The sequence below is a fragment of the Neoarius graeffei genome, chromosome 4, assembly GCF_027579695.1.
Source record: "Neoarius graeffei isolate fNeoGra1 chromosome 4, fNeoGra1.pri, whole genome shotgun sequence".
NCBI classification, from domain to species: Eukaryota; Metazoa; Chordata; class Actinopteri; order Siluriformes; family Ariidae; genus Neoarius; species Neoarius graeffei.
Window position 1 is genome coordinate 103,522,397 of NC_083572.1, and position 12,375 is coordinate 103,534,771.

Genomic DNA, 12,375 nt, shown 5'->3' on the forward strand with positions numbered 1-12,375 from the left:
CATAATAAAATTACATTTTTCAATCCCAGACACACTGATAAGGCATTTCATCTTTTTTAATTTCTTCACTTATTAATTTATTATTTTGTATTAAAAATACTTGTGTATGGCTTTTTTTTAAACCAAAATCTGTTGTTTAGTGGTTTCACAAGCTGTGGAAAATATTTAAATGTTTTCTTAAAAAGAAAAAAAAAATCTAAATGAAGTGTCATTGATAAGATCACTGTAATTATAAAAAAAAAGCTAAACATTTCTTTTTTAAATGTATACATTTATTGCTTTATATTATAAACAGTAACACTTCTATTGCTTAATGGTATTGCTATATAACAGCCTATTTAATAATAATAATAATAATAATAATAATAATAAAATTTAAGCCATTATCAAATCTATTGTTTATTGGTATGACCATAACTTATTTATTTATTTATTTATTTATTTATAATGATCATTGTTTTACTGTTTGTTTCTATTTATTTAATTAATTTTATTATTCGTGACTGGCATATTAAAAATAATGGCGTTCCCATACATTGCCATTAATAAGATCACTGGGATTATATAAAAGCTAACTGCTTAATGGTATTGCTATTGGAGACTTAATAATAATAATAATAATAATAATAATAATAATAATAATAATTATGCTTTTATCAAATCTATTGTTTATTGGTATGACTAGCTATTTATAAATATAACTTTATCTATCTATCTATCTATCTTTTTTATTTATTATGTTTGTTATTGGGGCGGCACGGTGGTGTAGTGGTTAGCGCTGTCGCCTCACAGCAAGAAGGTCCTGGGTTCGAGCCCCGGGGCCGGCGAGGGCCTTTCTGTGTGGAGTTTGCATGTTCTCCCCGTGTCCGCGTGGGTTTCCTCCGGGTGCTCCGGTTTCCCCCACAGTCCAAAGACATGCAGGTTAGGTTAACTGGTGACTCTAAATTGACCGTAGGTGTGAATGTGAGTGTGAATGGTTGTCTGTGTCTATGTGTCAGCCCTGTGATGACCTGGCGACTTGTCCAGGGTGTACCCTGCCTCTCGCCCGTAGTCAGCTGGGATAGGCTCCAGCTTGTCTGCGACCCTGTAGAAGGATAAAGCGGCTAGAGATAATGAGATGAGATGAGATGTTTGTTATTTTAGTCTGTTTGCTTTTATTTATTTAATAATTTTTTTTTATTATTTGTGACTGGCATAGTAAAAATTATCCCTTTCCAATACATTGTCACTGATAAGATAATTAGAATTATATCTTAATTTTTTTTTTTTACATTTTAACATGCAAATTTAGGCTGTTTAATGGTATCACTATACAACACATCTGATTCTAATTTATTGTAAAATTCATGAATTTACAAATAATACAAATGCTGGCTTTTTGCAAATTTATTATCAGTGAGAAGATGACTGAAATCATTTTTTAAAATGTATAAACATTATTTTTTAAAAAATATTTGAAACAGCAGAAGTGGCTCAGTTATTTATTATTTCAGAATATAATCAGGAAGATCACATCATTAAATGTCGACATTGTTTCACCGTATCGCTGTAGAACAGATGAAGAGGTTCATTGTGTTAAACCTCTGAGCGAGATCATAAAATGGACTGGTTTTTCCCAGGCGCATCGTTACTGGTCAAATCACTCGTAGCACAAAACCTGGGAATGGTTTAGTCATCTGATTCCCAGTGGATATAGATTTTGTGTGTGTGTGTGTGTGTGTGTGTGTGTGTGTTATCTCACAAAACCAGACAGAGAGAAGCAGTGCAGCGGCGCTTCATATTCAGCCTCACAGAGAAAGACTGAGCTTCAAATCTATGTAAATCCATCCAGGGCTGCTGGATTTCTCTGTTTCTCTCACAGCAGCTTCCTGGTGATTCGCAATCTTTTAAAACTCATATTACATGAAGGTTTCATTTCATAACGACGTATTAGCCTTACAGTATATATCACCCCAAAGACTGCCTGTTACTTTCCAAACAATTACATCACTTTCAAATTAATTGTCTTTTTTTTTAATTAACTCCTCCTTTGTCAGGTGGGGGATGCTGTGAGGGCTGTTAGAGGGATCTGAGGGGCTGTTTGGGGCTGTTTGAGGCTGTGAGAGATTTAAGAAGCTGTGAGGGGGCTGTTAGGAACCTGCAAGAGCTGTTAGGGGCTATGAGGGGCTATATGGGGCAGTTATGGGGTTTTGAGGGGCTGTTTAGGGCTGTTCAGGGCTTTTAGGAGCTGTGAGGGGGTTGCTAGTGGTTATGAGGGGCTGTTTTGGGGCTTTTAGAGGCTGTGAGATAGATTAGGGCCTGGGAGGGGGCTGTTAGGGGCTGTGAGGGGGCTGTGAGGGGCTGTGAGTGGGCTGTAGGGGCTGTGAGTGGGCTGTAGGGGCTGTTTGGGGCTGTGAGTGGGCTGTAGGGGCTGTGAGTGGGCTGTAGGGGCTGTTTGGGGCTGTTAGGGGCTGTGAGTGGGCTGTTAGGGGCTGTGAGGGGGCTGTAGGGGCTGTGAGTGGGCTGTAGGGGCTGTGAGGGGGCTGTAGGGGCTGTGAGTGGGCTGTAGGGGCTGTTAGGGGCTGTGAGTGGGCTGTAGGGGCTGTTTGGGGCTGTTAGGGGCTGTGAGTGGGCTGTAGGGGCTGTTAGGGGCTGTGAGTGGGCTGTAGGGCCTGTGAGAGGGCTGTTAGGGCCTGTGAGTGGGCTGTTAGGGGCTGTAGGGGCTGTGAGTGGGCTGTAGGGGCTGTGAGTGGGCTGTAGGGGCTGTTAGGGGCTGTGAGTGGGCTGTAGGGGCTGTTTGGGGCTGTTAGGGGCTGTGAGTGGGCTGTAGGGGCTGTTAGGGGCTGTGAGTGGGCTGTAGGGCCTGTGAGAGGGCTGTTAGGGCCTGTGAGGGGGCTGTTAGGGCCTGTGAGGGGGCTGTAGGGGCTGTGAGTAGGCTGTAGGGGCTGTTAGGGGCTGTGAGTGGGCTGTAGGGGCTGTTAGGGGCTGTGAGTAGGCTGTAGGGGCTGTTAGGGGCTGTGAGTGGGCTGTAGGGGCTGTTTGGGGCTGTTAGGGGCTGTGAGTAGGCTGTAGGGGCTGTTAGGGGCTGTGAGTGGGCTGTAGGGCCTGTGAGGGGGCTGTTAGGGCCTGTGAGGGGGCTGTTAGGGGCTGTGAGTGGGCTGTAGGGGCTGTTAGGGGCTGTGAGTGGGCTGTAGGGGCTGTTAGGGGCTGGGAGTGGGCTGTAGGGGCTGTTAGGGGCTGTGAGCGGGCTGTAGGGGCTGTGAGCGGGCTGTGAGTGGGCTGTAGGGGCTGTTAGGGGCTGTGAGCGGGCTGTAGGGGCTGTTAGGGGCTGTGAGCGGGCTGTAGGGGCTGTAAGCGGGCTGTATGGGCTGTTAGGGGCTGTGAGTGGGCTGTTAGGGGCTGTTAGGGGCTGTGAGTGGGCTGTAGGGGCTGTGAGTGGGCTGTAGGAGCTGTTAGGGGCTGTTTGGGGCTATTAAGGGGCACTTAGGTGGCTATGAGTGGGCTGTTTGAGGGCTGTGAGGGGGCTATGAGGGTCTTTTAGGGGGCTGGGTGGGGGGCTGTTTGGGGGCTGGGTGGGGTGCTGTTAGGGGGCTGTTTGGGGGTGTTAGGGGGCTGTTAAGGCAGAAACTCATCCCGCTGCACTGATTGGATATTAGGAAAATAAAGTGGAATAAATCACTGCACAATTCACAATTCGACACTGTTCTGTTATTGTAATTAATTTTTAATTATTTGCAGGATTATTTGGTGATGGTGTGTTGTGTTGGTGATCATTTTAAATGCTGCATAAATTTTTGAGTTGGTCAATTAAAACTATTTTTAATTATTTAGATTTGTCTCTCTGTCTATCTGTCTGTCTCTCTCCCCCGCATTACTTGTCCTATTTGCCGTATTATATTTGAATGAAATTCCTCATTGAGTTTCTCGTGGACACAGAGAGGGACGTGTACTCAGACACACTCCAGAGCCTGCTCTATATCTCAGCTCTAAACGAGGCTGTTAGAAAGCAGAGTGAGTTCTGATCTTTCTTCTCCCACGGTTTGTCTACTGGCTTTGGTTCTATAAATGATCACCTTTCCTCTGGGGAGGACACGGCGCACTGAGCGTTACAGAGGGACGACACTGAGCTCACTCCAGCCTCGAGGCTTCATCACTGCTCACTGACCTTTCAGCTCCATCCCCCTGACACACAGCGCTCCACAGGGCAGGAGTGTTATTTCTGCGGGGTGTCGTGTACACACTGTTTTACAATGACTTTCATTAAGCACATCACATACTGCACGGACGATCGCATGACCTTCAGGTGAATAATCACATGGCATTGGCATTCTCACGTTTTTCACATGTGCATTTTACTTCCGGTTGCAATTTTTCCACACAATTTAATTATTTTCATGACATGTAATGATTTTTTACATGCCATTTCCCCACATGATTCATTCATCAACACATGGTTTATTGATGGTATTTTCACAACGTTTTGACACAACTCATTTATTTTCACATGTGATTTTGACACATGATTCAGTTCAAATCTTCATTTTTCACATGTAAGGCTTGTGGATATTATTTTTTTACACACTATTTCCCGAGGGAGTATGGAGATAAATTCCAAATTAGCAATATAGTGCACTATGTAGAGCACAGGATTCATTATTTCATACCATTTATAATGGTTAAATTCAAAATGGCTGTCAATGGCTACATGCCGAGCACTAAAATGTTGAGGTCACTGTATTGTACACTATGGTGGGGTTTACATTAGACCGTATCAGCGGATCATCAGATTAACGTTTTTAAAACGATTAGTGTGCACACAGCAACGCCAATACACGATTCGCGTGCACATAGCAACGCCAATACACGGATACGCTCGGCTCCGCAGGCATCCTGCGCTCCAAATCACTCCGCCCTGAACAGCGAGTGCCCTCTGGAGGGTGCGCACTCCGGCCCTGCGCAGCTCACAGAGCGCGTGAGTGAAGCGCACAAGCCACGATTCGGGACTGAGCCGCTGTGTGTGTGATCTCAGTGCATATCGGGTATGTGCGTCACTTACCACTTGCAAGTGGAAGGATGGCAAGCCTAAAGACAATCATAACTACACAATGGGCAGTATTTGCATCAGTATTTGCAGTATTTTCATACTTTTATACTCTTTAATGAAAGGTGATACAAGGCGGAAGTCCGCGCCGTTTTTCAGCAGTCGTGTCACATGACCAACGCCAGCGAATCATTAAGGTGGATGTCACAGTGACGTTGTCCAATGACGACGCCAGCTAGAGCTCAGCACAGCATATCCGCGTATTCTCAATGTTTACACAGCACCGGACCAGACACGATTTGGATTGAATACGTGGACGCTGGCGGATTCCCGTTTCCTGGCGTTTCCAGGCATTTTAATGTAAACAGACAGTGCATCCGCGAAGAAAACGAGACAGATACGGTCTAATGTAAACTTGGCCTATGTAGTCCACATATAAAGAGTAGATTAAATCCCAAATGACTCCCTAATGCACATATAGTGCATGACTAAGTATATAGAAGACAATAGCTCATCGGGTTTAAAACAGATACGCACTATTTAGTGCACTATATGTCCATTTGGGATTCACTAACCAGAACGTCAAGGGCGTAGTCGCTCATCTGGCCTGCCATCAAAACAGCCATGACGACCAAAACAGCAAACAGAACTGAAATGTGACGATGTGAAAGAGGACCAATCTCCATCACAAACTGTTTACAACAGGAACATCAACAAAGGACTAAATTTTGTTCCCCGAGATAAGATCGACCCAAAACATCGATCAGAACTGGATTCGTACGATAGGTGAGAGAGGAGATACAATTCTAGTCAGAAGAAAATGTGTTAAGTCGACCTAATCACTAATTTGTTCAGGAAAAATTGACAATACAATGACCAAGTTTGGTGCAGAAGGTCGAGTTCTTTCAAATGAAACAATCAGAACTGAAATCCATCGAGAACTGAGAGAGGGAGGAGATACGATTTAACTGAAAATAAACAAAGTTGTAAACAAATTGTTTACAACAGGAAACTCAACAAAGAAACGAACACGTTTTGTTCCTCGAGGGAAGGTCTACCCAAAACATCAATTAGAACTAGAATCGGATGAGGACTGCGAGAGGAGATAAAATTCTGGTGAAAAGTCCAAAAACTCATTAAAATGACCTAATTAGCAGTTCGTTAGCAAAAATTTGACAATACAATAACCAAGTGTTGTGCAGAAGGTCGAGTTCTTTCAAATGAAGCAATCAGAACTGAAATCCATCGAGAACTGAGAGAGGGAGGAGATACGATTGAGCCGAAAATAAACAACGCTGTAAACAAATTGTTTACAACAGGAAAATCATCAAACAAGCAAACGACTGAGTTTTGTTCCCTGAGGGAAGATCGACCCAAAACATCAATTAGAACTGGAATCGGATGAGAGCTGCGAGAGGCGATGCAATTCTAATGGGAAGTGCAAAAACTCATTAAGATGATCTAATTAGCAGTTCGTCAGCAAAAAATTTGACAATACAATGATCAAGTTTTGTGCAGAAGGTCGAGTTCTTTCAAACGAAACAATCAGAACTGAAATCCATTGAGAACTGAAGGAGGGAGAAGACACGATTTAACTGAAAATAGACAAAGTTGTAAACAAATTGTTTACAACAGGAAAATCCTGACCAAACAAGCAAATGACCAGGTTTTGTTCCTCGAGGGAAGATCTACCCAAAATGTCATTCAGAACTGAAATCGGATGAGAAATGAGAAATCAGAGAGGAGATACAATTCTCATGAGAGGTCTGGAAAATTCATTAATTTGGTCTAATTAGTAACTCGTTAGCAAAAGATTTGACAAAACAATGACCAAGTTTTGTGCAGAAGGAGGAGTTCTTTCAAACAAAACAGTCGAAACGGAAATCCGTAGAGAACTGACGGAGGAGATACGATTTAAGTGAATTGTGGACGACGGACAGATGATGGACGCCATGCCACGGCAACAGCTCATCGGCCTTATGGTCAGATGAGTTAACTCGCCTACATAATGTACAAAATAAGAACCTGAACCCTTTAATGCTATTAAACGTATATGTAGTGCATTTATAGGAAGCCGTCATTTGGGATCGAGCCTTGGGGGTGATGGGAACACGCGATGACAGCGCTGCTCTTTTCATCTGTGATTCGGGGCATAAAAGCAGAATGATAAGGAGGAGAAGTAAACGAGCACAGAGAGACCCCGCCGGTCAGGGTGAGGTCACTGTGCTGTCCCAGAGGATGAAAAGGTTCAAATCATGGTCAGATCTGAACACCTTTGATATGAGAAAAGGCCACGGCTTGAAGAAACAGGTCTCAATAAATAAATAAATAAATAAATAAATAAACTCACCACAGATCTTCATGCCCAGTTTGCGTGTGCAGCCGTGTGCAACGCCGTACCAGCCATCACATGCTGCAAAGAGAGAAGATCAGAGCTGCTCAGCGTGTAGAGCCGACATTTTAGGTTTTTATGAGGTGGAGAGAAATGGAGCCTGAGAGAGCACCAAATGGAGCCTATGGTGCAGTGACAAATCCTTACGATGAAGCTTCTGATGAATTAATTAACTCAAGACTGAAGAAGCATTTTGCACGGTGTGAGTCTGTATGGTTACCAAATGTGAGTGTGTATGAGTGTGTCCTTCATTTCTTTTTGATAATGGATATATCCTGCAAATTGACCGTAGGTGTGAATGTGAGTGTGAATGGTTGTCTGTGTCTATGTGTCAGCCCTGTGATGACCTGGCGACTTGTCCAGGGTGTACCCCGCCTTTCGCCCGTAGTCAGCTGGGATAGGCTCCAGCTTGCCTGCGACCCTGTAGAAGGATAAAGCGGCTAGAGATAATGAGATGAGATGAGATGAGATGAGATATATCCTGCCAGTATGAAACCATGATAAGAAGATCTTGTTACAACATTTACATCAAGCACATGAAGTTCTAGGATCATAACACGAGTGTTGTTCTGGGTCTCATCATTGTGCATCCATTAGACCGATTTGTCCAGCCAAGCCTGACTTCAATTGGTCCATAGAACGACATCATCACTGGTCCATTTTAGGTCATTTCTGCTCTGCCTTGAGGCCAAAACCCATTTATTGGTCCATATCATGTATACAACCACAACATCCATCTTTTCTACCCCCTCAAATTACTCATTCAATCTTGACTCAAATCCCAACGTCTACAATTCCTAAAGAGTCTTTTTCTTCTTCTGGCTGCTCCCATTAGGGATCACCACAGCAGATTTGTTCTGCATATTTAATTTGGCAAAGGATTTTACACCGGATGCCCTTCCTGACGCAACCCTTCCCAATCTATCCAGGCACTAAGTATGGACGCTCTTGTACAACCCCAGTGGCTTTTTACCTAACCTGCATGTCTTTGGACTGTTGGGGAAACCTACACAGACATGGGGAGAACATGCAAACTCCACACAGAAAGGCCCCATTAGCCATGAGGTTCGAACCCGGAACCTTCTTGCTGTGAGGTGACAGTGCTAACGACTACACCACCGTGCCACCTATGTATATAGGGACCAGAATACCAACTGAAAATAGACCAATAATGATGTCATTATATGAGCCAATTTATGTCAGCATGAGTTGAAGGGCAAGTCATGAACTAAAGGCAGCTTAGAGCCTCAGGATCACCAGGGGCCCCATGGTTTTAAACCCTTTTAAGACTATCATATGTTGAAAACATTTAAATTATATATATCGGGCAGTCCATTTGTGGTGTGGAAAGAATAGAAAGTGCAATATTTATGTTACTAATATAAATAAGTCAGTAAGTTATGGAGCTAATATCAACTCACAAAGAAATCATCAAGAGTTTATATTTATCTGGGCTGGAAAATGCTAATTAATTAATGTTTTTAATTAAGTGATTTGTTCATTTTAGTGCTTCCACTGGTTGAAGTTATGGTTCCAGACACACCTTCTAATTCAATGTTTTTCTTTATTTTTATTCATTAAAGTCACTTCATATCTTAAAGTAATGCTGGATGTCATTTCTCTTTACTTAGCTGAGTAGTTCTTGATATAATATGTATGGATTACTACCATGCTTGTAGTACTCGAGTCCGACTCGTGCCCTAATTTTAAGGACTCGTGACTTGACTTGGACTTGAGCACTGATGACTCGGACTTGGATTCGGACTCGTAAATTGGAGATGAGGACTCAAGTTTTTCTTTCTTTTTTTTGTAGCATGCCATAATAATTTGGCATAAGATATTTCTATCTACATTAATTTTTATACTAATTCCGTGCAAGAGAATGCACATTCACCTGTTCATACGTCATGTTCAGGAACAAGCTAACGTTAATGGCGCTAAAATGCCTGCAGAGAACGCTGCTAGGATTGTCCGCTTTGCTTATACAGACTTCTTGTGCAGTGGGAAAAAATGCACTGCTGTGTGTTCCATATGTAGAAGAACTATCGAGGAGACGACGGGGACAACCTCGAACTTCAATCGCCGTTTGGTAAGACTCCACCAAGAGAAGGAAGTGACACGCTATGTTCATTTCTCTGTTGATAGTGGGTGGGGCTTGCTTGCTGAGCGATGAACTAGCTAGTGTTAACCGTCTCTCAGGTTATTTGCCCTGTTGATAGTGGGCGGGGCTTGCTGAGCGATAAACGAGCTTTTTATCTGGAGCCTGTTAACTAAAATGGCGCAGTCGAGCAGGAACATTAGTCCGACACGGTAGCAGAGACGCTTTCACATAAAGGCAGCAACAGCCACCGTCAAATAGTGCAGTTAGAGTCTTGTTCTCAGACTAGACTCGAAATTTTCTTTACTGACTCGGACTTGAACACTGGGGCTCGAGACTGGACTTGGACTCGAGGTTTAGTGCCTCGACTACAACACTGATTACTGCAGCTGTAATGTGGAATAGGGCTATTTACTCTTTTTAAAAATTGTTTACTGTTTATTGTTTGATGATGTCAAACGCATTAAGAAGGCATGAAACTTGTCCACTAATTACCTTTTGACGAGACACACCTGTTAATTGAAACGCATTCCAGGTGACGACGTCATGAAGCTGGTTAAGAGAATGCCAATAATGTGCAAAGCATCATCAGGGTAAACGCTACATACTTTATTTTAGAATCTAAAATATCAAACGGATTGTTTTTTTAATCCCTTTTTGTCTACCACATGTTCCAGATGTTATTTCATAGTTTTGATGTCTTTATGTTGTACAGTGTAGGGAATAGTCCAAATACAGAAAAACCCGTGAATGGGTCAATGAGTGGGGTGTACAAACTTTTGACTGGTACTGTAATTGAGAATGAGAAATAACAATCACTTCTCATGTGCTCAAAATGTCAATCACCAAAAAAAATTTAAGAAAGCAGAAATTTTACAGTGTTGCAGTTATAATTATATAATGATTATTTTTAATGTTAATGATCATATTTATTTGATGTTATTTTATTACTGTTATATTTATATCTGTGCTACTTATATATTTAACAATTTCTGTGTAATGTTTATTTTAATTTGTAATATATACATATTATGCATTAGGGTGCATCAGTTGCCCCCTAAAAATGAAAAGTTCCTCCGATCATGATGCATTTTTGTTTTTATGTTCCTTTTGGTAAGAAAACACACTGGGTGAAATATTTTGACAAAATTCAAAAGTTTAATGGTGGCACCAGGAGCTCAAAGTTATGGAAAAAGCTGCTATTTTATGACTTTTATGACAAAATTTCGATCACTTTTCATGAAACATTATGGCACCTTATAGAGTATACCAAATATCTTAGGTACACATTTTTAGTCCATATTCTAAATATATTATCAAGCACAGTTTGAGTTTTAGCTGTTCATTGAATCATTGTTCAACTACTTTTAAACAATACAAATGTATTATGAATCATATTAATGCTTCTCAATCCCTTGCAAAGGTTCTTAACATGATCTCTGGGTCACAAGAAATCAATAAATGGAGTCCAACATTGTGATTCAAACCTTACGCAAAAACATAAAATAAGCGTTTTTTGGCAAAAAATGAACCTCATGGTGCCACCATTAGACTTTTGAATATGGTCAAAAAATTTTACAGGATGTCTTTATTGGTGAAAAGGAACACCCAAACAAAAACGCATCAGATTTTATGAAAGTGAGGGCAACTGACGCACCCTATTATGCATATGTATGTATTTATTTATTTTATATATTTGCATGCTTAGAGATTTCATTCCATGTGTATGTAGTTCATGTTCAGTTGTTTTTTGTTTTATTGTTTATTAATTGTTTTTTTCCTCTCATCTAAGATAATAACACATTCTGTTAATTGTTGAATATATAAAAGTAAGATAGGTGTGTGTGTGTGTGTGTGTGTATTATATACTACTGGGGACCAGATGTCCTGACAAGGATAGTAAAATCTGACAATTTCGACCTTGTGGGGACATTTGGATGGTCCCCACAAGAAAATTGCTGTTGTTGTGTTTTTCTTAAAAAAAAAAAAGAGGCAAAAAGTTTCCTTTTCATTACTGAGGTTAAGGTTTGGTTTAAGTGCAGGCACAGCATTAATTAACTGCAATAATATTTATGTCAATGAAAGGTCCTCACAAGGATAGTAAGGTGTGTGTGTGTGTGTGTGTGTGGGGGGGGGGGGGGGGGGTCACTTAGGATCCCTGATTTTCAGAAACGGTCCTGATGACTTGGATCAGTAACATGTCTGTGATCAGTCTGTGTTTACAGTGTTAAAATAATCCAGTAGTGAAAACTCTGGTTGTAAGAATATTATATATTAATATAAATACGGAGGTGATTATAGAAAATCCTGCATGCTGATTGGTTGAGAAATTCAGATTATTTCTCAGTAATCACTTCGAGCGACTCGGCAAAATGGCGGCCGATCGCGCCATCGCCGTAACTGAGGAAGAATTACAAATTACGAAAGAAAACGCTGTTCCTAAAAGCACTAAAGATGCGATGAAGTTTGGCCTAAAACTATTCAAAGGTCAGGTGGGATTGTGATTTATTTTATCGATTTCAAAACAAAGTATTTTATGTGACTCGATGTAGATAAGTGACGCAAGTCTGCGCCGCGCCATTATTACATTTACGTGCTGCTTTTGAAGATTGAAATAAACTATTTTTAATATGTTTTTTAAAAATACTCACCTGTGTATTTACACTAAAACAATTCTCCGCCTCAGACTCAGTGAATATCGGTGAATAATAACCTCGTTAACTTTGTCTCGAATATTATTCACCGATAAACATGCATATCTTCACCTTCGGTTAAATAAACTTGGGAACTCTTTATAGTGTTGATTGATCTGACTGTAGAAAACAAAATGTCCGCATTCTATCAGTAAACCAATGTTTGTACAAT

General features: G+C 41.3%; 1 protein-coding gene across 1 annotated transcript in view; it reads right to left on the bottom strand.

The window, feature by feature from the left end:
- gad1b (glutamate decarboxylase 1b) overlaps positions 1–12,375 on the bottom strand; it is a 107,653-nt gene that overhangs the window by 91,051 nt on the left and 4,227 nt on the right. Inside the window, exon 2 of the mRNA XM_060920100.1 lies at positions 7,371–7,433. Coding sequence (XP_060776083.1) covers positions 7,371–7,433 — 63 coding nt within the window. The remainder of the gene's footprint in view (positions 1–7,370; positions 7,434–12,375) is intronic.